Raw genomic sequence first — 26,700 nt, 5'->3', positions numbered from 1 at the left:
ATACCATGCCACTATTCAATCATAAAGGTTATTGTACTTCAGTACATCCTATGGGAGCGTGAAGGAGGACTGACACCACAAACCTCTTTGCAAGTGTCGATGCTTTATTCACCCATGTAAACAAGGTTTATACTCGTAGTCTCCTAGGAGATATGTCAATGTACTGATAAAAGCTTTGAATCATCGAGTTTACTATGTCTAATTCAAATCCTTGGTTTCCCCAGCTGGAAAAAAATGTATTACGCAGGGATTGGTCATTGATTAGGTCGTAACTAGACTGATAAGGAATATATTTCTGTTGTTTATTAACGTATATATTCCATTGTCAGCCTAGTCAGTCAGATATAATTTGAATGGAGAGAAAAAGTGTAAAATGTACCTGGGTCAGCTCTCTGTGTGCTGATGGTGTTAGTCAGTAGCCTGTATCTCCTCCGCTGGCTTAGTTCTGTCTGTGCTGCAGTGTGTAGTGTCCCCACTCTCCAGTTCATCCAGTTCATCGTCTGTCACCCTTGCTCATGTGTGTGCGTGTGTGCATGATCCTGGACAGAGCCCTCACCTCACATGAACATTTACATTTGATTTGTAAATGTAAATGTAACATCCTACATGAATGACACAACACTACAGGGAACCTGACTATCCAATCACAGTACGGAGAGAAGGGTGTGGAAGAAACCTGGAAATTTCCCTCCCAGCTTGGCCCCCATCTACCATCACAAAACCCTAAGCTTTGATTGAATAAAACACTGTGTTTTTGTCATATTATTAACAATTGTGTATATATATAATGTGCAAATAAAGAGACATTCAATAAGAGAGGGATAGGTAAAAGATAGAGTTTCATTGGTTCATTTGGGAGACGTGTCGTGACAAGCCATTGCCATTCACTCTGATTGGCAATGATGCAACACGGCCATTGGTGCCTGACGGAAATTTTGGTTGTAAACAACTGATGCAACCAGTCCAGCTGGTCCAGATCACTTCTGAAATTCAGTGTAACAAAGTGTAATCTGTTACATGGGATGACACGACTTGATGACAGTGATGATGACTGTCGGTGTGGGGCGGCCTCATTGGCTAACTGGGTCCCTTGCAGGGGGAGGCTGGTGGAGGTAGAAATCGGAGGAAGGGCTCATTGAAATGCACAGAATGGAATGAGGAATGGTATCAAACTCAAACACACATGTTTGATACCGTTCCTCATTGCGTTACCCACACATTACAATGAGCCCGTCCTCTGATTTCTGCCTTCACCAGCCTCCCCTGGCCCCTTGATACAGAGCCTGTACAGTATGGAGCCCCTGGGTCTGCTTTATGTGCAGAGAGTGAATGAAAATGTGTTTCATCTGAACATTGAAAGCTGGTGTTATAAAGACGTCCTTTGACGTTGCAGATGACCTCTATAACAGAGAGCACAGATTTTCACACTTCATTTTCATCCGATTGCAGAGAAACAGAGACAGATAAATGTAGTCCTCTACACATGATGGCTAAAACACACCTTTACATTCAATGTGCCTTGATAAGAAAAACAAAATAAATTGTTATAAATAAATGTCCCAGAAATATACATGACAGCAATCCTTTATCACATTACAAGTCAAACACAAAAGTGAGGCTGGATTCATTCCCTCAAGGATTCGTTACTCTCATGTTTAATTAGTTTAGATTGTTGTTTAAAATGCTCATTCAATGCCATCCAATGACTTATATATAACTTAAACATAGCGTGTGTGCCTAGTGTTTATCTGGTAAAGCCATCCCAAATGAGAGCGACCTTCAATCGGTCTGAACAGCTCCTCACAGCATCTGCCGTCACACGACCCCAGGACCCCAGGTTGTTTGGTTCTATCATCATGTGACTGGATCCTCGGTTGTGTTTAGTTAGTGTCGGGTTCACAGAGTATCTCTCATGTTCATATAAGGGAAGGTTGAACAGACGTCTGACACATTCAGCACCAGAGCGCCGAACCAGACCAAGTAAAGGGCTTTGTGTTTTGGTCATGCGACAGCAGGCAGCTCTTTAGAGATCTGAGCTGAATCTGATTCACTGTTTTATCCCCTTGAGGTTTTCTTTTAACGATTCATTATCACAATGAGTAACCCTATCTCTCCCCCACTCATGGTTTAAGCACCACTTTGGGTTTCTTGTCTGGAAATGTTTTAGAAAATATCTGACTTACTACCAAATTGCAAAGTGAAAAAAATGTATTAATCGGTTAGTGGATACAACAGCCCGAACACCTCAGGAGAGACGTAGGCCTAGTGTGTTTGATATCATTCCTTATGCATTCCGTGCATTACAATGAGCCTGTCCTCATGATTTCCCCCACTAGTCTCGTCTGGGATGGTGTTGCCATTCTGCATGGACCACCAATCAGAATACAATACAATGTAATACTTTATTACCCAATAGGAAATTGTTCTGGCATACATAAAGTCGAGGCAAACTCAGTCATAATCACAAGGAACAACACAGATACAGCAGGGGAGGTGGAAATCGGAGGATGGGCTCATTGTAATGCATGGAATGGTTTCAAGCGATATGAGACCGACCTCCGATTTCTACCTCCATCAGCCTCTACTGAGATCCAGATCCAGTTAGATGAGCAGCACTAGCTGTTTGCTGCTTGCTCTGGGTGCTTTCATTAGAGGGTCTGTGTTTCCAGTGGAACCAGCCAAGTCGACGATCATTTGTTAGTGTGTCTCAACATTTTTGAATTTCATGGAGTGTAGCCTAATAATCAATTCTGTATTACCGTCACATAAACACATAAAAGTGATCTGAGCATTAGATTAGTTTTCTTTTATTCTAATTAATCTCTTATGAATATATATCACCCTGTTTCTTAAAAACTCACAGACACACACACATACGTACAGTAATGTGCACACAAGTATACAGGAACGAAGGCATTTCATTTGTTCAACCATCCCACCAACGTGGCAATGGTTTGGTGAACATTCTTTTTTATTTTAATCATCCGAGAGAACAAATTGCCAACAGAAACAGTCTTGTTCAGTGCTACTGTACCTGTATATGTGATTATTAGTCCATATGCTATTTACAGGCAATGGTGGGGCAAACGTTCTTATACAAAAGAAGGGGAAGGGGGTAATAGATGCAAGATGTTGTATCAGTCAGTCTATTCTAGACACACAATACACAAGCAGTCTTCTCTCTCTCTCTCCACTACATGAGCTTAGCTACACATCAAACCACCTGGTTACCAGTCGTCCACTAACACTGGTTAACCAGTCCAGTAACACTGGTTACCAGTCCACTAACACTTCCATTAAGACAACTGTGCACCAAAAGTAGGAATTAAATGCTGTTTTCCACACTGTTAGATAGTTGCCTTGGTGTAGAAACAGTTCTTATGTTAACCAAAGAAGTCATGATGCAATAATGTCTTTATTTTCTAAAATATTAGCTGGAAGCATCCCATGCTGGAAAAGAGGTTGGAGGATTGATAAAGTTGTGCTATAATATAAAAGGTCCAACCATGCCCGAATAGACTTTGCACACACGATATTCAGTTCAGTCATTATTCTACACTGTTTGTGCAACAAGAAGCTAGATTACATTCAAAACATCCTACAAATGACCCTCATCTGGATGTTCTGATTGACCCTGTAAAACAAGTGGAGTGGAAAAGCAAAGCAAAAGTGTTCAATAGGTCAAACACACCACAAAAGTACATGAAAAGGGGTTGATATTACCCCCTTTTTTTTTAAGAACCTTTAGTGTTTATTTTACAGTTGGTTAGAAGTTGGAAAATGTTGATAGAAAGAGAAACCAGAAAGGATAGGGTGGCATTCACTAATATACTATAAGACACATGAGCAGCAAGAAAACCACAAGAACAAAGACCTACAATCATACAAGAGAGACAACAGGCAGTCAACATAGTAGCAGAGACACTACATATGCGGACATCCCAAACGTACCCATCAAGAATGTCCATTACAACAGTATCACCATAGAGTTGCATTGTACATAGCAATTTACTATTAAGAAATAAGGGGGATTCTAAACTGGGAAGGCTCATCTGAATGAGCTCAGTCAGAGTGACCATTGTTATGACTATTGTGGGACTATTGTGGTGAATGAAACCACTGGTTTATTTCCTGGTGGATGAAGTGGGATCCATTTTGAGTAGAGCACAGAGGGGCAGCAGTGCTTGTACTCAGGTTTGTCCCCCAGTGATCCAATAATGAAGGGGTCAGTTTCATAAATGCTTCGTAGCTTAAGTATTTCTTCATTTTTCCCAGCAACCCAGCCGCAAACGCCGTGAGATACTAACACTTTAAACATCAACTTCGCAGGTCAATCGTCTATGTGTGAAAGAATGAAATTTGTTATTGCAGAACTGTGTTGCTCTAGGAGAGGAGTGGTGAGATGAAGTACTACTTTAACTAGGAAGCTTTGGCAACTGACCCCTGATCTCATCCCTCACTACTGGCAATGAAGCTGTGTTCAGGCAATGTTGGAAACTCTGAACTTCTTGGGTTAGGTTAAAAATGTGTGCAAATTATTTGCGTAGAGTGTCCAATTAGTTGGTTATGATACTCTCCCAAGTTGACAACCCAGGTATTATCTTTGTAAAAAACGAGTCGGAAATGGCTGAGTTTCCTAGTTTGGCGCGCAGGTAAACAGTAGCAAGCTCAGTATCCTTTGCTAACATGTGTGAATTATTGTCTCTGAAACAAGGGCTTGAAGATACAGTGGACGCACACAGTATGTGGCACTTTCACAACCTTGCGTGACCAATCACTGTCCAGTACACAACATTACATTACATTACATCGGAGGTTCCTCAACCAAGGAGTCATTTATTTCCCATGCTAGCTAACCCATCAGCTCTCTTCCTGAGCCCTGCGCCAGGCCGCCGGTGACTCTACCACCAGGGGGCAAGACTGGGCTCAAACACATTCAATCGATTCCTTTCCTTCTCATCTTCGACTAGTCTCTTCTACGTGCAATCTTCTCTCCTGTCCACTATAATACAACTCCTTGGCTTTTTAGGTTATCTATCCGTCACCTTTCACATAGAAGTGATCTCTAGATATATTCACGTTAAGGGGTACAAAAAATAACATTGTTTACTTGACATGCTGCTTCGCTACCAAATATACTAGTGGATATACTAGTGCTTCACGCCAGTCAGATGAGGCAGACATGGCAACACAATTAGCTTCTTATACAGTCCTGGAGTCTCCTTGGGTTTATGAAAGCACTCTACAAACCAACAAACCACCAATAAGCTCCTCCCAATCAGTAACACCCCCTGCTTACCGTCCTATCAACAATTTAAAAAATGTCTGAGAGGTACAAGTCAATAACATATTGGAGTACATGGGTGGGCACATATCCATTACAAGTGTGACTGGGTTCAAGGTGCCTGGATACAAGTTTCTGTCAAATGTTGGAATCCAAAGTCACAACATGTAAAATGTGTCATTTGTTTAAAAAATAAAAATGTTAAAATCAATGAATATGTGTAAACTGTGGTGTGTCAGTCCGAATCAGAAATATGTTCATACAGCATCTTCTGTCAGGGTGATTGACAGGGATCCTGTCTTAGCTTCCTGTGCTGTTTCTAGAGGAAATATGACCTCCGGACGACCTCCAGACATGTGGCTTATACTGTGAACAGAAAGAAGGTAAACAGAGTCTCCTAGAAGTAGTCATGTGGCGTGGTATCCATGGATCCAGGTAGATCATCCCAGAAAGGAGTGGTCCAATGGGAGGGAAGGAGAGGGTTTCCTGGGCGGGTCCCCGTTAGGAGTGGTCTAATGGGAGGGAGGGAGGGTGTTTCCTGGGTGGGTCCCTGTTAGGAGTTCACTGGGTTCAAGGTGCCTGGATACAATGAACCAATGGGAGGGAAGGAGAGGGTTTCCTGGGCGGGTCCCCGTTAGGAGTGGTCCAATGGGAGGGAGGGAGGGTGTTTCTTGGTCGGGTCCCTGTTAGGAGTTCACTGGGTTCAAGGTCCCCGTTAGGAGTGGTCCAATGGGAGGGAAGGAGAGGGTTTCCTGGGCGGGTCCTCATTAGGAGTGGTTGGATGATGGTGGTCCAGGCTTTTAGCCCAACTGGAGTTTATGAGTGGTTTACGAATGAGACTTCAGGTAGAAGCAGAGTCCATGGTCCTCAGAAGGAGTGGTCAGCTAGGGTTAGTGACTTGGCTAGCAGTGGAGAGGACCACGACCCATTACCAAGAGGGACAGGTCAGGCAGAGGTACCGTTGTGGTCAAGTTGGGGGTAGAGTGTGGTCAAGTTGGGATATCATGTGGTCAAGTTGGGGGTAGAGTGTGGTCAAGTTGGGGTTCCATGTGGTCAAGTTTGGAGGTACAGTTCAGGTTTGCCAGGAGTGGGCAGCATGCCAGATGTAAAGGTCTGATTGGGTTGTAATTGTGTGGCTTCAGGTGAAGTGGCTGTGTTGAGTTCAGATGAAGCCCGAGACCAGTGCATGTTGCGTTGCGGTCGTGTTGCGGTCAGATGAAGGTGGAGTCCATGGTACTGCTGTCGTGCGTGCTCCGGGCGCGAGCCTCAAACAGCTGTTTGATCAGAGACGACTTCTCCTGCTCCAACTGGGTGATACGCTCACTCTTATCCGTCACCTCCTGCAGGAGAGGAGAGGGCAGGAGAGGAGAGAGAGAGAGGGAAGAGGTAGGGAGGGAGGAGAGGAGGACAGGAGAGGAGGAGAGGGAGGAGAGGTTAAGAAAAGGGGAAGGGAGGGGAGGGGAGGAGAGGAGGACAGGAGAGGAGGAGAGGTTAAGAAAGAGGGAAGGGAGGGGAGGAGAGGAGAGGAGAGGAGAGGAGAGGAGAGGAGAGGAGAGGAGGAGAAGAGAGAGAGGGAGGAGAAGAGATGGGGAAGGTGGTAGGAAGAGGAGGAGAGAGTAAGAGGAGAAATGGACAGGGAGAGAGGAGAGGAAGGGAAAGTTTAGAGCGTTATTATTTGTACAGGCAAGAGAGATATATATGAACACATTGACCAACAATCTGACAGGACATAGTAGCCTATGGTTTACCTGTGTGAGCAGGTGGTTCTGCTCCTTCAGCCTCTGGATGACATGTGGGGGGGCAGGGCCAGGCGGCTGGGAGGTGGGGGAGACCGATGTGGGCTGGGAGCCAGAGGCTGGAAAAGACTGCGGGGGGGGGGGGGGGAGAGAGAGAGAGGGGAAAACATTGAGAGACAGAAAGGAAAATTGATTGTAAAGAATGAGAGATTCTTCACAATTTGGCCAAGACTGTGTGTGGTAAAGGAGTGACTATGCCCTCTGTATAAAACATCCATTTGTGACTGAATGGAGACAAAGTGCTTAGGTCTTAAATAACGTGTCCATTCACCCACAGAAGTAAAAAATAGTCCCTTGACGATGACCGAGACATTCAAATTGACCTGGCAGGATCATGTGATTCCCACCACGGCCTGTTTATATATGCCACTTAACTACAGGCTCAGTGACGAGAGACAGTCTGCTCTGCTGTTCTATTTCAACAAGGTTGTTGAGCTCTGTGGAGCCGACATCGTCATCAACAGGACTTACCATTCCGGAGCAGGATATGAGGTCGTTAAGGCACCGGTTGACTTCCTGCAGTTTGGGAAGCAGAACATTCATGCGACTCTGACTGGATTCTGTGAAGAAGTCCTGAGGGGAGGGAGAGGAGGGGAAGAGAGAGAGAGTGAATAAGGTGTTTGCAGTTTGAGATAAAACACATGATAAAGAACATTGTCCATGTCACAGCAGAAGACCAAGCCCATGAACTGCGACTTTAACTCTGCACTAAGAACAACAGTAGTGACAACTTATACTGAATGTTGACCATTTCCATCGTATGTCATAAACCCAATGTCCCACATCTGGACAAGCACACTGTGATGAATGGAATGGAATTAGGAACGCCCAACCTGCCTCTAACCATCACCCTGCCTAACCTGCCCCTTACCACCTGGTTGCTCTCCCTAACCTGTCTCTTACCACCTGGTTGCTCTCCCTAACCTGTCTCTTACCACCTGGTATCCCTGCCTAACCTGTCTCTTACCGTCTGGTTGCTTTGGCCCACGTGTCTCTGCCTCTCGGTGACATTGTGGATCTGGGCCTGGTACCAGTCCCTGGCCCGCTCCACCACGTCCAGCCCTGCCAGCAGAGAGTCCTTCTCCTGCTCCAGCTCCTTCATCTGCTTCAGCTGGGGGAGGCGGGGGATGGGGGGGGGGGGGGGGGGGACGACGACGACGACAGGTGGACAGTGAAAATACAATACAATACAAAATGCTTACGGTAATTGACTTTGCTGTATAAATAAATGCGTACACGTGTGTATCACTAGTGCCTAATCTTCAGGCTACTAGAGGCTACTCTTCACTCTACTGATTCTGATTCTGATTCTGATTCAAGCTATCCTGGGCCAACCACAGAGGAGTCCAAACACATCCACCCATGGCCAAAAATCTATACCCAACATGTGGGTTACCAATCGTCCCAGTGTACATATATTGATCATATTCTTATTGACTAAACCAGCATAACTCATAGCGATACATCGCTATAGATATTCAGTGCTTGTGTGTACAAAATGCATATCTTTTCATGTGGACATCTGTGGCCACTTTTGTCCTGTCAGACAATGGCATTGTAGCGATTGTTCCAGCCCCCCCCCCCCCCCCCCCCCACCACCGTGAACGAATCGCGAACATCGCTGCTTTTCTCTGGTCCTACTGATGACGTATCAGGGTCTTGAAGGGTCATCACATTTCATAGGGGAAGGTTTTCAACCACTACCCCTCGTGAATCTCTTCCGAGGGGGCAAGCCGAGAAGCGAGTGGCACTCCGAAACGAGACGTAGGGCTAAAAATGTACAAATGGGATTGGGCCAAAGTTTAGAGAAACAAATCAGCCCCGTTGCCACAGAAACCACACGGGAGAGCCCTAAGAATGGGGTAAACAGACAGTAACCACTCCGGCAGGCAGCCTGGTCTGGAGGGGGGGGGGGGGGGTCCGTTCTGCTGACCGTGCTGTGTAGGCAACAGCACCACAAACACGCAGCTCCACAGACCAGACCTCCCCGGCCCCCAGAACCCCCCCACGCACACGCCCCGGTCCTGGCTTTCAGCCACCTGATATGTCACCCCCCCTGGCTGGCTCTATACACAGACAGACCATAGCTCCTTCTGTCCCTGGTTGGGAGGATAACCACGTCTTTACTATGGCCTCTGCTACGATTGTGTCATGGAACCCCCACGCACACACCGACCGACCGACGTTGGTCAGGTTCACGGCCACTGTGGGATGAGAACTTTTAACCAGCCCAGTGCAGACCTGTGCCCTCTGGTGCCACTGCATACTAAACACATCCCCCCCCCCCCCTCCCCTTTCAGCTAGGCCCTGCAGCTCTGAATGGGGAGGAGAGAGAGAGAGGGATGAAAGAGAAAGAGACAGAAAGAGAGAGAGGGAGGTGGTGTTGGGGGGGGGGTTCTTTGTGCCTGGAATGAAGCGTGACCCAGAGTGTCAGGCTGTGTGTTTGTGTGGTGGGCCACAGGCAGGGCAAATCCACTCTTCATAAAGGGGGGGGGGTTACAGAGGGGGTAGCAGGGAAACTAGAAAGGGGGGGTAGAGAGGAGGAGGGGGGGGGGGCTCACATCACCAGTGTTCACCGATGACAAAGCGTACAACACAAACAGTGATATGACACAGGGCGGACCGCTCATCTGAGAGCCCAAAGTACGGCGTCACCATCATCATTACACACACACACACACACACACACACACCTGCTACCTCAACAACATGACAGCTTATCAACAAGGGACCACCACCACTGACAACCATGCTCAGTCCTACTGTCCCTCAGCCGAGCACCCTAACCCTAACCCACAATCCCAAACTAAACTAAGCTCAGACACAGAGCTGTTCAGATGATCGGTGCTTATCTCAACATGCTACAACCTCCCTCACACACACACACACACACACACACACACACACACACACACACACACACACAGACATGTGAAAACCAAACAAACATAACTCAACTTCAATCAAACTCCTCAAAGACGACTACCACGACTCCAAAACATCTCCAACACCCCTCCCTCCCTCCCTCTCTCTCCCTCTCCATTCTCCTGTAGTTGTTTTTCCACTCACCCAGAGGAAAAAGTGCAGGGCTTTGCTGCTGTACAGGCTGCTGCTGAGGGGGATGAAGACAGTGGTGTAGGCGGCCCAGACAGCTGTCCAGGCTGGGCCGGGCGGGCCAAGCGAGTCCCCAGCTTCCTGGCCCCTAGGCCCGACCCGGCTCACAACCATCAGGACAGACGGCCAGAGGAGGGGGGAGGGAGGAGGAGGGGGGAAGGGAGGAGGAGGCAGATCCCTCTACAGCTCCAGACAGAGAGAGAGAGGGGAAGAAGAGAGTGCGGGAAGAAGACAGAGAGAGAGGGGGGGAGAGAGAGAGAGAAAGAGAGAGAGAGAGAGAGAGAAAGAGAGAGGGAGAGAGCTCAGAGAAAATGAGAGGCGGGGGGGAGAGAGAATGAGGGAGAGCAAGGAAAAAGAGACAGGGGGGCATGGAAAGGGGGCGGCGGAGTGGGAGGGCCAGAGGGAGAGGGGGGTGGGCTATATGTTGAAGGGGTGGGGGTATGACACAGTGATGGGAGGGGGATAGGGGGTGGAGTGAATTGTGGGTGTTGGCCAGCAGAAACAAGAGAGAGAGAGAGAGAGAGAGAGAGAGAGAGAGAGAGAGAGAGAGAGAGAGAGAGAGAGAGAGAGAGAGAGAGAGGAAGGGGTGGGTGAAGGAGAGGGAACCTACTTTTCTACGTGTGTGATATTCTAGCTGTCACTAGTTGAAAACAGATGCCGACAGAGCTTGCAAAGCTGGGTTGAATATCAACCTGATTGAAAGTGACTTCAAGTAGACCTCAGCCCCAATACAGACCCTCTCACTAAACAGCACAGGCCAACAGCTACTAACCACGCAAAAACGGTTTTCCACAGTGTGTGTGTGTGTGTGTGTGTGTAGTGTACCATTCCATAATCCACTCCGTTGGTGATGGTGTGGCGTCTCTGTTCATCCCGGCTCCGCCCATGGCGCCTGGAAGAGGTGAATCCCGTAGCTGATTCGCTCTGTGACCTCGGCAAGCCCGCCTCCACAGCGCCTGGAGCAGAGAGGGAGAAGGTCAAGGAGATGGTTAGACTATATACCGTACATACATAAATATAAATAATTAAAATAAATTAAACATCATTCTGAGGGGGAATGCAGGTATCAAATGTTGGGTCTGTGCAGATACGGTATATCTACAACAAGACTTCAACAAGGTACTAGGAATTATTAAAAAATGATTTGGGGTATCTTTGTTCTTATGTAAGTATCACACACGTCCAGCTAGCTGGAGATGAACTCTCCCTGACTCTGACTCTCTCTGCTCAGTGGAGCGTGACTCTGTGATAGAACTGAACTGAACTGGGACTCGCAGCCAAGATTCATCACAGATAACATCTGACTAGCTCATTCTCATCGCACGCCAACTCCTAAATCCAGTCTGCGTGTGTGTGTTTGTGTGTGTGTGTGTGTGTGTGTTTGTGTGTATGTCAGAAAGAGAGAGAGAGAGAGACACTGAGCGAGAGAGGCAGAGAGAGAGCGTGCAAGAGGAAGAAATGGTTGGAAATGTCTCTGCTATGGTTTTTGGCTAGCCAAACAAAAGCTTTTAGCTTATCCTATCGTGTCGTGTCATGTCTTATCTCATAAGGGAATACAAGCATTACCACTACTGTATAAGAATACAATGTAAGTGTGTGCTCATTGATCATTAATTTCCTTTCAGCACCTGCTGTTCCGTAATGAGAAACGAGTGGGTCCTGCAGTAACCACACAAGGCCACACGACGGCGCTAAAACACTCTGTCAAACTCTTATGACGCTCACGAGCGCTTTCTCCCTTTGGATGTGAGTAGACAGTTCTGTAGGACGACTGTGATGAAAAAGCAAGACGTTGTGCAATAACAATACACACATGAGTAGAAAGACCAAAAAGTTGTTTAGTGAGACTGGAGGAGAAGAAACTTCCGGAACTTTAGAAGAGACGTATTATTATTATTTATTTATTTTAATTATTATTATATTAACTTAGGCCAGTAGTTATTAGGTAGTAATAAACCAGACATCTATGTTCATATGTAACAGAGCAAAGTTCATTGAGGTTCACACTACAGATAATCTTCCAGTTGGACTGTGGAACCCTTGAGGGGGATTTATGGTTACTGGTGGAATGTCATATACATACATACATACATACATACATACACACACACACGCACGCACCCACACACAATTTTTTTGTCTCTGACAGTATTTATGACAGCATTGTGAGCTAGTCTGTGTGTGTGTGTGTGTGTGTGTGTGTGTGTGTGTGTGTGTGTGTGTGTGTGTGTGTGTGTGTGTGTGCGTGGTGCGTGTGTTCGTGAGAAAAAAGAGAAAGAGATGGAGTGCGTGAGTGAGTGAGTGGAAGATGAGATCATCCTATCAGGGTCAGGATGAGTCCTGTAGAGCATGAACACTAAGTTGGAGGAAACCTGTAGGGTCTTCTATCGCACTCAACTGATCTGGATTCAGCCTAGGGCCATCAGCACATTATCTCTCATTACAGAGCTCCTTCCCGTGTCTGACCCAGAATCAGCTGTAGGAGGCTGTGGACAAAGCATTAGACCAACAGAAGGGCAATGATTTATTTCACTTTTATTTAAGGAATTATTTGTTTTATATAATACATATAGGCTACATATTTTTAAATAATTCCAATTTAAAATATAATAAAATATATTCAATTTTAGGGTTAGGGAGATAGACAGCTGGGCTAGATATTTCCTAGATTTGTTTAAACTGCTTCTACAGGTGATGTCATGTTGCTCTGTGCTCTCACACTAAAGTCTCTTTTACAGGTGTGACCCTAATAGTCTGGAAGGTGGAGACATTTGGCACGCTCCATTGATCACCTGACTATAAACTGCCTGGAAGCATATATAGAGGTTGTCACTCATGGCACTAAGCCACATTCCTGACTGTACCACAGACACTGTTGAGAGAACGTTACAGACAGACAGACAGACAGGCAGGCAGACAGACAGACAGACAGACAGACAGACAGAACAGACAGACAGACAGACAGAACAGACAGGCAGACAGGCAGGCAGACAGACAGCTGTGCCGGGTGCTGGCTTTTATCTCCTAGATCTGTTTAAACTGCTTCTACAGGTGATGTCATGTTGCTCAGTGCTCTAATATCTGCCGAGGAATGTCTCCCCTGGTCCTGGTGAGCGGTGTGTGTGGGAACGGCAGGTCTGGGAGAGAGAATGTGACTGTGTGTGTGTGTGTGTGTGTGTGTGTGTGTGTGTGTGTGTCTCTCGCTCCCTGATCTCACTCCCTGACTGAGAGCCAGTTGTTCCTCAGGTGAGTTCCTCACACCTCACAGGTAATGTGGTGTAGCGTTTAGACGACAAGCTCTGACACATTCTGTCTGTCCAACCCCCCCACCCTCCCCCCGCCCCCCTCCCACCCTCCCTCACCATGACTGAGGTGGGAACACAGTCCTGGACCAACTACAGTGTACAAACAGCCATTTGAGAGCCTGAGGGACAGTGGGGTGGGGAGAGAGGAAAGTGTGTGTGTGTGTGTGTGTGTGTGTGTGTGTGTGTGTGTGTGCGTGTGTGTGTGTGTGTGTGAGAGAGAGAGAGTACTCCCCCTCCCGAGGACCAACTAACTACAGTGTAGGGACACATTCAGCCTTGAACCATGGGTAGTCTGCTCTAACTATTCATATGAAACGACTGTTTCATTCTGTAAACGCGGGTCTGTCTGTGGTCGGCCTAAGTCTTTCTGGCGGTCCTAAAATGCATTCCAGTGTTTCCCACAGGATCCTGTGAGACTGTGGTGGGTGGACCTCGGAGCTCGGACCCTCTAAACTTTAGAGTCTAAAGTGTTTTGACATGTTATGAAGGCCCACAATTTAGAGCCAGTTTAGTTTCCCCGAATCAGCCCTATTTTGCCCCTGTTATTTCCTTTATTATTTTCCATACTATTCATGTACGTTTCTCATGAAGGTGTATGTATTGTTATTGTAATTGTATAAGTTCTGTCTTAGATTTGTTTAGTATTGTGTAAGCGCCAGTTTAGTGGGCGTGGTTTTGAGTGGTGTACGTGACCGGATGTATGGTTGGCGTACGTGACCGGATGTATGTTCGGTTGGTGTATATATAGCGACGGAAGTGGTCTGTGCGTCAGAGTGATGAGAGTAACGAGAGTGAGAAGAAGCAGAGAAAACGAGAAGTCGATCTAAGATGGCGGAGTCAGTAAAACGCACACCGTGCTGAAGCTGAAGACCTGAAGAGTGATTATTGAGTTTACCACTGTGACAGAGGGCAAACCTTACAGCAGCAATTCAACATCTCTCAACAGTCCACAAGGAGAACGGGAGACTCTGAGTGTCGGAGGAGACCTGCCTTTGGCATTGACTGTTAGTAGTGAATCACGGGCTACCCGCAGCACCGCGGGAGTTCGGAGTTCGTTGAGTTGGCAGCGCTAGCCCGGTTTAGCTGTGTCCCCGTTAGCCAGCCTTGCCAGCCGCCGGCTGCTAACGTTGGACCAAGCGAGACCCAAGCGGGACAAAGCCGTCGCCTTCACGAGGTGGATTGCGACCGACCGTGGACCACCGGACCTGAGCCATTCACACCTCGTCGTGGACTACGAAGAAGCCCCTTTCCCTTCGAGTTGCTACGTCACCCCCCCCCTTTGTCTGCTGCCTTCCTCGAAGCACATGCGAGCTCCAACCAGGCCTCAACGCGCTCCTTTCAGTCCGGGACTCTAAGCCTTTTCCAGGCCAGGCCCTGCGTGTGAGTGAGTGATTGAGTGTGTGTGTGGCCGGCTGGGAGGGAGTATATACGGGGATGTATATATCATTTGTCTAAATAAATGTGTTTGTTCATCTTTGCTACATTACTGTGTGTTTAGTTGTATGCTAATGCTAATGCTAATTCTAATGCTAATGCTAATGCTAATGCTAATTCTAATGCTAATGCTAATGCTAGTACTGCTAGTCTAAAGGGTTGCTGGCGCCCCCTGCCTGTATCCTCCTACACTGCCGATTTAGCTCCGAGTTAGTTAGATAACCAGCCCTTCCTAAATTCTACAGTCCTTTAGCTACTCCCTGGTTACAATTGGTCCTTCGAGCCGGATAGGTTGTGTAGTGATAGCATGGCTGAGCGCAGCCAACCAGACAAGACAGTTACCCCCCCTTCTCCGCCCCCTGAGCCAGAGCCACGACCACAGAGAGTCCCGCGGTTGCCTCCGAGGTTACAGGAGTATGAGCTTGAGCTCGAAAGCTCACTGAGTGGTAGTGAGGAGCGCACTCCACGGGATACAGTGGTCGGAGAGGCCGAGGTGTCCGCCGGCGCGCGGGTGGCTAGCACCGAGACAGCCATCAAAGAGCACCAGCCTGAGGATGAGATGGCAGAACAGCAGGGTTTTGCCGTAGAAACGGAAGAGCAGGAAGGAGAGGCCCGGTCCGACAGCGCCTGCGGGCGGAAGAGGGAGGGCCTCAGCCTTAACGATCTGCCTCCCAGTGCGGCGCGCTCGAGGCCTAGCTCCTGCCGTTCGGTGGCTTCCTCCCGGTCCAGGGTTTCCGTGGGCAGTTCTGCCTCTGGGGCGGATAGCATGCACTCCAGAGGGAGTAGTGCCGCGCTGTCAGAATGTATGCGCCAACAGGCCGAGATGGCGTTAGAGCGGGAACGCCTCCAGTTCGAGCGTGAACGCCTCCAGATGGAGGGGGCGGAACGCGCGGCGGAGAGGCAGCGCCAGGAGGCGCTAGAACGTGAACGCCTCCAGATGGAGGGGGCGTTAGAGAGGGAACGTGCGGCGGAGAGACAGCGCCAGGAGGCGTTAGAGAGGGAACGCATCCATTTCGAGCGCGAGCGCCTCCAGATGGAGGGGGCGGAACGCGCGGCGGAGAGGCAGATGGCGAGAGAGCAACTGCACGCGGAGAAGATGGAGGAAGTGATGCAGACCATGCGCGACGTGTGCATCAGCAGAGCTCCGTCGGCCCGTAGCTCCAGAGCATCATCCGCACGGCCCTCTCGAGTGCCATCTCCTGAACCCCCCGCCGATGGCTCCATGACCCCCGCCATGACTGTCCAACTACAGGCCCAGCTGACCACCTGGAAGGAAGAGGACCAGGGACCCGACCGCTACGCGGCCCAGAGGGAGCCAGCGTCGCTGCCCGGGAGGGGAGCCATTCACCAAGAGCGTAGCACACCCCTAGGTCCTCCAGGGAACCAAAATGCATGCAGGCCGGACACCCAGACCGTCACTCCAGCCCCGATCATCCACTACAGGATGTTTCCCCAGGTGGAGGGACCCAAGTTCCCCTTCTTCAAGGACGAGGACAGGAGCCAGTATGTGGAACTACGCATCTGCCTAGACACGCTCTTGGACGACTCCTGCTCAGAGTCCTACAAATATGCGATTCTCCTTCAGCATGTGAGGAACCCCAGAGCCCACAACATGGTTCTGGCCCATGCCTCCGCACCGACACCTTACACCAGAGCGCTCGCCGACTTGGATGCCCGCTACGGTCGTCCCTGGAACCACGCCCTTGCTGAACTGCAAGCCCTCGAACAGCAGGCCCCCATCAAGGATGAACGGGCGCTAGATGACTTCGCGCTCCGCGTGCACACCTTGGTTGGAATGCTGAAGACGCAGGGCCCAGCTGGCGCCAGCGAGATCAACAGCACCTCCAACGTAGAGCGGCTGCTCCGCAAGATCCCACGCTTCCGGCAGGAGAGGTTCCGGCGACAGCAGCGCGTTCGTAACCCCGGGAAGTTGGGTCTGAGCATGGCTGCCTTCGCGGAGTTCCTACTGGAGGAAGTGCATGACACCAACGTAGACGCCATGGGTTACGCTGAGCCGAAGAAGGAGAGGGAGAAGGGAGACCGCTGGGACAGGCCGAGCTCGAACAGAGGACGCCCAGTAGGAGTGCTGCACACGGAGGAGGAGCCTCGGAGAGAGAGGAAAGCCCGACCTGAGGGAAAGGATTCCTCTCAACCCCCTCAAAAGGGACGGAGAGGTCCACCGCCATGCCCGTACTGCACCAGCGAGCACTGGTTCAATGAGTGCAGTGACTTCAACAACCTGAGTACCGAGGCCAAGCAGAGGTGGCTCGAGGAGAACAAGAGGTGCTGGAACTGTGGGCGCGACCATCTGGCTAAGAACTGCACCTTGAGGAGAAAGTGCAACCGCTGTGAGGAGGTCCACCTCAACATCCTACACGAGGTCTCCCTCGCCAGGTCCACGGAGGGCACCAGAAGCCCTAGGTCCGGTCGCGCACCGGAAGAGGAAACCCCTGTCTACTACCTAGACCCAACCCAGAGCAGCGGCTCCAAGGTCCTACTGAAGGTGGTGAAGGTCCGACTTCACCACAACAACGCTGTGTACGACACGTACGCCGTTCTAGACGACGGGTCGGAACGGACCATCCTTCTCCAGGAGGCAGTGCGCCAGTTGGGGCTCCAAGGGACTGAGGAGAAGCTGACTCTGCGCACGATACGTCGCGACCTTAAAGAGGTCACCGGGGCGAGAATCAACTTCTCTATCTCCCCGGCGGGGCGGCCGTCGGACAGATATCGGCTTCAGAATGTCTTCACCGCAGACCAGCTAGCGCTCTCCCGCTACGACTACCCCCTGGAGAGATTACGCGCAAGATATTCCCACCTACGGCGAGTAGACCTACATCCGATAGAAGGAGCGGAGCCAACCCTTCTCATCGGCTCGGACAACGCTGCACTGATCGTGTCGCTCCGTCCTCCGCTGAGAGGACCACGAGGCTGCCCGATGGCTGTTAAGACTGCGCTTGGGTGGGCCCTCCAAGGCGCTACCGAGTGGAGAGATAGAGACGGGAGAGCTACGTCATCCCTCCATGTCCGAACCGAAGAAGTGCAGACCATCAACTGCCTTCACACCAGTGTGGACTCCATGAATGCGGCGCTACTAGACAACGTCCAGAAGCTGTGGACGCTAGACGTTGCGCCCTACAAGAATGAGAAGCTCTACGTACGGTCAAAGGAGGACGTCTACGCCATAGACCTCCTTAAAGCAAAGACAGTGCGTATCGAAGTCCAGGGCGTGAAGAGATACGTCACACCACTACTCCGAAGAGAACCCATGCCAGAGTTTCGAGTATCCCCTCGAACCGTCCTACAGTGTCTGACCAGCACTGAGAAGCGTATGAGGAAGGACGAGGTCCTTGCTGCTTCTTACCGAACGGAGATGAAGAAACTGACGGAGTCCGGTCTGGTGAAGAAGCTTGAGCCAGCCGAGGCGAACCAGAGTGCCGAGTCTTGGTACCTCCCGCACCACAATGTTCACCACAACGGGAAGAACCGAGTGGTCTTCAACTGTAACTACCAGGTGGGGAAGCTCAACCTCAACCACTATCTTCTCCCTGGTCCAACCTTGACCCCAGCCCTCTTGGGAGTTCTGGTGCGATTCCGTCAGCAGCCGATCGCAGTCAGTGGTGACATTAAGCGAAGGTTTCACCAGGTCAGGATGTTGGAGGAAGACAAGCCACTCATGAGGTTTCTCTGGAGAGAGGACCCGAGCGACCCCGACCCCTCTATCTACCAGTGGGAGGTGCTACCCTTCGGGACAACCTGCAGCCCCTGTTGCGCCACCTATGCGCTACAGACTCACGCCGCGCAGGAGACGGCACCTCCTGGAGTGTTTGACGCCGTCCATAAGAGCTTTTACGTGGACAACTGCCTCCACAGTTCGAAGACAGCCACGGAAGCCCGTCAGCTAGTCCAGGACCTGCGTGCTCATCTCCAGGAGGGTGGATTTGAGATCTGCCAGTGGGCCAGCAACGACCCGCAAGTCATCAGAGACCTCCCGAAGGAGGCCACCTCGACCAGCAGCGAGGCTTGGGTCTCTCACTCACCAGATGATGCTCAGGAGATGACGCTCGGACTTATCTGGCAGTTCCAGACCGACACTCTACGCTATCGCAATAAGCCTGCCAAGCCCCAACGCGTCACGATGAGAACGATATACAGCACTCTAGCGAGCCAGTACGACCCACTGGGATATATCGCTCCCTTCACGACGATGGCCAAGGTGCTTGTCCGGGAGCTGTGGGCCCAAGAACGAGGATGGGACGATCCTCTGCCTCGTCACCTAGAAGAGAAGTGGAAGGCCTGGGAGCAGGAACTTCCCACTCTCCAGCACATCAAGCTGCAGCGGAGCTACTTCCCTCCCTCCACGGACCTAGAGAGGAGTGTCATCACGCTACATGTATTCTGCGACGCCTCGGAGATGGCGTACGGGTCCGTGGCATACGTCAGAGCGGCAGAGCTTGGAGGTGAAGTCCACGTCTCGTTTGTCCTGGCACGTTCCCGAGTGGCGCCGAAAAAGCAACAGTCCATCCCAAGACTGGAGCTGTGTGCTGCCCTGAACGGCGCGCAACTGGGAAGGTTCCTGCTCGACGAGCTCCAGCTACCGCTGATGAGCGTCACCATGTGGTCAGACTCCACTACCGTCCTCCAGTGGTTGAAGTCCAGCTCATGTCGGTATAAGGTGTTCGTGGGCACCCGAGTCGCAGAGATTCTGGAGTTGACTGAGGTGAACTGCTGGCGTTATGTAGACACCAAGAGGAACCCTGCTGACGTCATCACGAGAGGGGCAACTCTCCAGGATCTGGCTGAGCCCCACCTGTATCACACGGGACCAGACTTCCTACAGGAGCGGGAGTCAGAGTGGCCAGCCACGCCGGCGTTAGCAGAAGACAGAGAGGACAAAGAGCTGCGTAAGACGTTGTTCTGCGGAACCACCCAGGTCGTAGACCCTGAGACTACTCCGGGAGAGGAGTGTGAGACGCTCGAAGAGCTGCAGAAGAGGATGTTCTGCTCCAAGGCCGGTCTACCCCTAGATACTACGCTCAGCGCCGAAGATTACACCGCGGCGGAGCTCCTGGTGCTGCAGAGTGCCCAACAGGATGCCTTCTCCCGAGAGCTGGAGTGTCTCGAGAAAGGGAAGCCGATCCCCTCGGACAGTAGACTCCGCGGCTTAGCTCCAGAGCTCGACGGTGTTCTCATTCGCGTGGGTGGCAGACTGCGCCGCGCTCAAGATCTAGACCTAGACACGAAGCATCCCATCGTGCTTCCCACTAAGCATCAGGTCACCAGATTGGTCATCAAGCACCATGATGACAAAGTGCAGCACGCGGGTGGAGAGCGTGTCTTCGCGGAGGTACGACGGAGATTCTGGATACTCCATGGACGGGAGGCGGTACGGAGATATCAAAGGTCCTGCTCGGACTGCCAGAGGTGGCGAGCCACGCCGCCGCAGCCCATGATGTCCGATCTGCCCGAGGACCGGCTGCGACTGAGACAGGCTCCGTTCCACTCTACTGGGGTCGACTGTTTCGGGCCACTCCTAGTCCGAAACCGGCGAGCCTCCGAAAAGCGGTGGGGCATCATCTACACGTGCCTGACGACGAGAGCAATGCACCTTGAAGTTCTGCACCAGCTCACAAGCGACAGCTTCCTCATGTCCTTCAAGAGGTTCACCTCCAGGCGAGGGACCCCTAAGACCCTCCGGTCGGACAGAGGCACCAACTTCGTCGGTGGTGAGGCCGAGCTGAGGGCGAGCTACGCTGCGATGACTGAGGAGGCCCGTGACAGACTCGCCTCCCAGCAAGTGAAGTTTGAGTTCAACCCCCCAAATGCTCCACACTTCGGGGGAGCCTGGGAGCGGGAGATTCGCTCGGTAAAGAACGTCCTACGTACCATTCTCGGACAGAAGGTGCCTACCGATGAGGTGCTCGAGACTGTACTAGCAGAGATTGAGGGCATCTTGAACTCCCGGCCCCTAGGCTATACCTCCAGTGATGTAGCAGATCTGGATCCCATTACGCCCAACTTCTTGCTGATGGGGCGGCGAGACTCTGCACTGCCTCAGGTAGTCTACGACCCTGCAGAGCTCACCGGAAGAAGATGGTGGAGGCACAGCCAGGTGCTCGCGGACCAGTTTTGGAGGCAGTTCATACTGCACTACCTGCCGACCCTGCAAGTCAGGCAGAAGTGGACGAGGGAGAGAGACAACTTGTCCGAAGGTGCCGTGGTACTGGTGATCGACCAGTCCCTTCCACGCGCCGCCTGGCAGACGGGCAGAGTGACCAAGGTCCTGCCGGGTCCGGATGGAAGGGTGCGGACGGCCATCGTGGACGTTGGTGGTCGCACTTACACCCGACCTGTGGCACGCCTGATTGAGCTCCCTCAAATTACGAAGGACACTATCACCTCCTACCTCACGCTGCTAGAGCAGCCTAGCCAGTGTGCCTTCCCTAGTTAAATGAAACCGAGGGTTTCATGGGGCGGCTGTTATGAAGGCCCACAATTTAGAGCCAGTTTAGTTTCCCCGAATCAGCCCTATTTTGCCCCTGTTATTTCCTTTATTATTTTCCATACTATTCATGTACGTTTCTCATGAAGGTGTATGTATTGTTATTGTAATTGTATAAGTTTTGTTTAGTATTGTGTAAGCGCCAGTTTAGTGGGCGTGGTTTTGAGTGGCGTACGTGACCGGATGTATGGTTGGCGTACGTGACCGGATGTATGTTCGGTTGGTGTATATATAGCGACGGAAGTGGTCTGTGCGTCAGAGTGATGAGAGTAACGAGAGTGAGAAGAAGCAGAGAAAACGAGAAGTCGATCTAAGATGGCGGAGTCAGTAAAACGCACACCGTGCTGAAGCTGAAGACCTGAAGAGTGATTATTGAGTTTACCACTGTGACAGAGGGCAAACCTTACAGCAGCAATTCAACATCTCTCAACAGTCCACAAGGAGAACGGGAGACTCTGAGTGTCGGAGGAGACCTGCCTTTGGCATTGACTGTTAGTAGTGAATCACGGGCTACCCGCAGCACCGCGGGAGTTCGGAGTTCGTTGAGTTGGCAGCGCTAGCCCGGTTTAGCTGTGTCCCCGTTAGCCAGCCTTGCCAGCCGCCGGCTGCTAACGTTGGACCAAGCGAGACCCAAGCGGGACAAAGCCGTCGCCTTCACGAGGTGGATTGCGACCGACCGTGGACCACCGGACCTGAGCCATTCACACCTCGTCGTGGACTACGAAGAAGCCCCTTTCCCTTCGAGTTGCTACGTCACCCCCCCCCTTTGTCTGCTGCCTTCCTCGAAGCACATGCGAGCTCCAACCAGGCCTCAACGCGCTCCTTTCAGTCCGGGACTCTAAGCCTTTTCCAGGCCAGGCCCTGCGTGTGAGTGAGTGATTGAGTGTGTGTGTGGCCGGCTGGGAGGGAGTATATACGGGGATGTATATATCATTTGTCTAAATAAATGTGTTTGTTCATCTTTGCTACATTACTGTGTGTTTAGTTGTATGCTAATGCTAATGCTAATTCTAATGCTAATGCTAATGCTAATTCTAATGCTAATGCTAATGCTAGTACTGCTAGTCTAAAGGGTTGCTGGCGCCCCCTGCCTGTATCCTCCTACACTGCCGATTTAGCTCCGAGTTAGTTAGATAACCAGCCCTTCCTAAATTCTACAGTCCTTTAGCTACTCCCTGGTTACAGACAGCTAAATATTTTCAGACAGTTCGTTATGAGACTACGGCAGGACAAATTACGACGATGGCGGGCCACCACAGTCTAGGTCATTAATGGGAAACGCCACAGTGGATCTGACTGTAAATGACATGGTCATTCGGGCCAGCATGTACTGTAATAGAGGAAGCCAAACAGGTCAGTAAGTACGCTGGCTTTACTGTTTGGGATGCCACTGATGTTAGGAGATCATTAGCTAGTGTCACGGTCACCACTAGCCTTTGCAAGCTTTGACCCCCCCCCCCGCCCCGTTACCCTACTCCAGTACCACATCACGCTGGATTCAGGTGCTCTCGGAGACTGGAACGCATTTCTGACCCGGCAGCTCTTGTACATCTGAGCTCTCTTAGAGTCGGCAATAGGGAGCTCTACGCCAAAACCCCGACTCTAAATCTCGACGGGAAGCTTTTCAGAGAGTTTTTTTCGGAGGAGCGCTTGAACGCACCATCAGTCTCGTCCTCATGTGTCGCAACAGGAAACATGGTCCAGGACCTCCATCCGTGTTTTTGGACGTCGTCCCCTCCACCCCCGAGAGAGAGAGGGGGGGGGGGGGGGGGAGCCAGGGGTGGGGGTGATATCACCACCACCGCCGCCTTGCCTCAATTACTGCTGTAATCTGCGTTAATCCAGGGGGTATGCTGTGGGGGATTACATCACTGCACACTCCGCGGTCCCGTGGAGAGAGAGGTGCGCCTGGGTGGCAGTGATGGAAGGAGCCGGGGCGGCCTGGGCTCCGAGGAGAGGACACGAACATGTCACCGTTATAGCTCCAGACAGTCCTCGTTAAGAGTCACACACGGGCGCATGCACGCACGCACACGCACACACACACACAGAGACTCAGGAGACATTACAGAGACTGAGGGAGGGAGAGGTGGGGAGAGAGGAAAGTGTGTGCATGTGTGCGTGTGTGCATGTGTGTGTGTGTGTGTGTGTGTGTGTGTGTGAGAGACACAGAGAGGGCTTTTCTCCACGGTTTGTCTGAGCTCAGTGAACACAGACCATCCTAATGAGCTCCGCCATCCCACAAGGACTGGGATTACTGTCCATCATCCCTTTCTCTCTCTATCAGAAGGTCTCTGGTTCGATCCCCGCCTCAGGAGGGAGCTGCGTGTGCCCTTGAGCACGGCACTTAACCGTTAATTGCTCCAGGGGCGCCGACTATGGCTGACCCTGTGCCTAGAGCAAACATTACCACATTCCAACAATTGATTGACAAGTTGATTAAAAACATTACTTATCTTTCTCTCTATCTCATTCCCTCTCCTTTTCTCTCTCTCTTTCTCTCTCTCTCTCCTTCTCTCTCTCTCTCTTTCTCTCTCTCTCCTTCTCTCTCTCTCTCCTTCTCTCTCTCTCCATCTCTCTCTCTCTCTCCCTGGGAAATTACAGTACGGTAAGGAATGTGGTGTGTAACAGCATGTTCTTACAATGTTCTTACCAGAGTAATAGCAGAGTTACTACCCAGGGCAGTAACAGCGAACTGTCACCCACCCAACCCTAACAGTGTGGATTGACTCTTTCCATTTCCAAATTCCCTCTCGGTGCTTTTCAATGATGAACCTTCGGAACTGGAATTTTAGCAATTCACTTCCTGAATTGATATGGGATTGCACCCCCCTCCCCCCCGTGGGGTCGTTAGTGTTGATGCGAGTGTTGATGTGAGTGTTGATGTTGATGTTAATGGGCCATCTGCCAGCACCAGCAGGTCAGGACCAGGTGATTAACAGCAGCTGTGTGTGTGTGTGTGTGTGTGTGTGTGTGTGTGTGTGTGTGTGTGAGTGTGTGTGTGGCTGTCTCTTATCACCTCAGCAGGGAGGCAAGGGAGAACAAACACACATGCACTGTCAATAAACACTGACACCAGCAGCATCAGCAGAGGTGTGTGTGTGTGTGTGTGTGTGTGTGTGTGTGTGTGTGTGTGTGTGTGTGTGTGTGTGTGTGTGTGACTGTGTGTGTGTGTGTGTGTGTGTGTGTGTGTGTGTGTGTGTGTGTGTGTGTGTGTGTGTGTGTGAGGTCATGTGTGTGTGTGTGTGGTCGAATTACAATTTGACTGTGATAACAAGCAGAGCACATGTGAGCACATTCACACAAACAGGGATTTGATTTGGGATAATCCTCTATGAGGAAGGACTGAGCCGACTCAGAGAGAGGGGCCCAGTACCGCTGACCCTGTCCACTCCACTGTGCTGACCCTGTCCACTCCACGGTGCTGACCCTGACCCTGTCCACTCCACTGTGCTGACCCTGACCCTGTCCTCTCCACTGTGCTGACCCTGACCACTCCACTGTGCTGACCCTGACTCCACTGTACTAAGTCAAGTCTTTGCATGATGGAACAGTAAAACCACTCCTCATCCCGACTCAAAGCCAACATGAATAATCATTATTGCCTTCAGGCATCCAATCCAGTCTAGTCAGGCATTATATTACATTACTTTTGAGTTCAAGTAAGGACTTGTAATCCTTTAGACGTATCAACAGGACAAGACCAACAAATCAAGAACAAAGTCTTTTTTTCTAGAAACTTTCTTTTCCAGGTGATCGATGCAACACTGCCATGATGGTGGAATGATGAGCTCTGACAGTAGTGGCTAGTACAGTATGACATGGTATGTACTGTGTGTGTGTGTGTGTGTGTGTGTGTGTGTGTGTGTGTGTGTGTGTGTGTGTGTGTGTGATTGTGTGTGTGCGTGTGTGTGTGTGTGTGTGTGTGTGTGTGTGTGTGGCAGCAGAATAGCTTCTCTGACCCGTTTATAACAACTGGAGTTTTCCCTGATCTCTACAGATAAACAAACACACACACACACACACACACACACACACACACACACACACACACACACAGACCACTGATCCTGAATATTATCCCTATTGCTCACATGATTTGTATTTCAACTCACTTGGTTTTTGGAGATGTGATGACGACTCGAGCGCCAGGGAGTCGATGGACCGCACTCGACTCTGCTGCGGCGGGTGCGCTTGCTTTCCGATCCGAACCGAATCCGTCCGATACGTGCCGCCGCTTTCGGGCACGATGATGGGAACCCGCTCCAAACTTCTTCCCGTTCTCTCAAACCCAGCAGCATTATTATTGTAGCGCGTGGGACCCGGACCACACGCTGGGGCAGGCGGAGCGGAGGGGTACCCCGTGGTGCCCCCCTCCTCATGTCTGGAGCGACTCTGCAGCGAGGAGGCACGGTGGTGATGCTGAGTGTTGGTCCCGTTACTCGGTCCCAGGGGGCGAACTTTATTCTCAATCCGAATCCCGACATTACCGGAGGAGGAGAGCGGGGCAGGTTTTTGAGGTGGCAGATGATGCTGCTTGGAATACGGGTGTGCTTGTTGAGGGTGCACCAGGGCAGCCTGGGCCATGAGGTGTGGATTGTGGTCCGGGTTGAGCATCGAGTAGCGCAGCCCCGCCACGAAGCGCTCGAAGGTCAGGCACCCATGCGGCGGGGCGACCCGCCGGAGGCACTCCAGCACCCCGCCGGGCAAATCCTGAGTCTCCGCGCCCTGCCACCGACTCTCGATCTCCGATATGTGGACATAGCCTCGCCTTCCGTCATCGAGGATGTCAAAGAGTGTCCTCAAACTGTGCAGGAACGCTTTGGGTAAGCCATCTGTTGAATATTCGGTGTCTTTCGGTTGCATTTTGATTTTACCCGTTTTGCAACTATCTGTCGCTTTGCTTTGGATGCCTTCTCTACGTGCGCCAAACCTCCCATAAGTTGTCGACGGCCCGTTCGATTTGCAGCTCCGATCGGTCGCTATCAAAGCCATGAAGTTATCAATCGATTTCTCTCTAAAAATGATGTCAAACCAAAACTCAACAGGATTACAGCCTATAACGCGGTTATAATCAGTTATTACAATGAATGAACCTCGTTTCTAATAAGACACCGTGGTTATCTTTTTCTATATTTTCCAAATCGAAATGATGTTATCCTCTCTTCCCTGTCCCACCTTTCTGAAGTCGCGACACTGCCCTGCCTTCCCCGGTCACAGATTCCAGGATTCGGGATAGTTTTTTCAACAGGACCGCCCTTCAAA

General features: G+C 50.7%; 1 protein-coding gene across 1 annotated transcript; it reads right to left on the bottom strand.

Moving 5' to 3' along the window:
• Positions 1-6,495: 6,495 nt before the first annotated feature.
• On the bottom strand, positions 6,496-26,430 carry sapcd2 (suppressor APC domain containing 2; the record flags this gene model as incomplete). Its single annotated transcript, XM_080530351.1, has 6 exons — positions 6,496-6,624; positions 7,033-7,149; positions 7,552-7,653; positions 8,048-8,191; positions 11,020-11,150; positions 25,551-26,430. 6 exons carry the CDS (start codon positions 26,428-26,430, stop codon positions 6,496-6,498), a joined length of 1,503 nt encoding a protein of 500 aa, XP_080386477.1.
• Positions 26,431-26,700: the final 270 nt, after the last annotated feature.

Source organism: Nansenia antarctica (genome assembly GCF_963989245.1).
Source record: "Nansenia antarctica genome assembly, chromosome: 4".
NCBI lineage: Eukaryota > Metazoa > Chordata > Actinopteri > Argentiniformes > Microstomatidae > Nansenia > Nansenia antarctica.
Note: the sequence above shows the minus strand (reverse complement) of the source record. Positions and strands in the feature narration are given on the sequence as shown.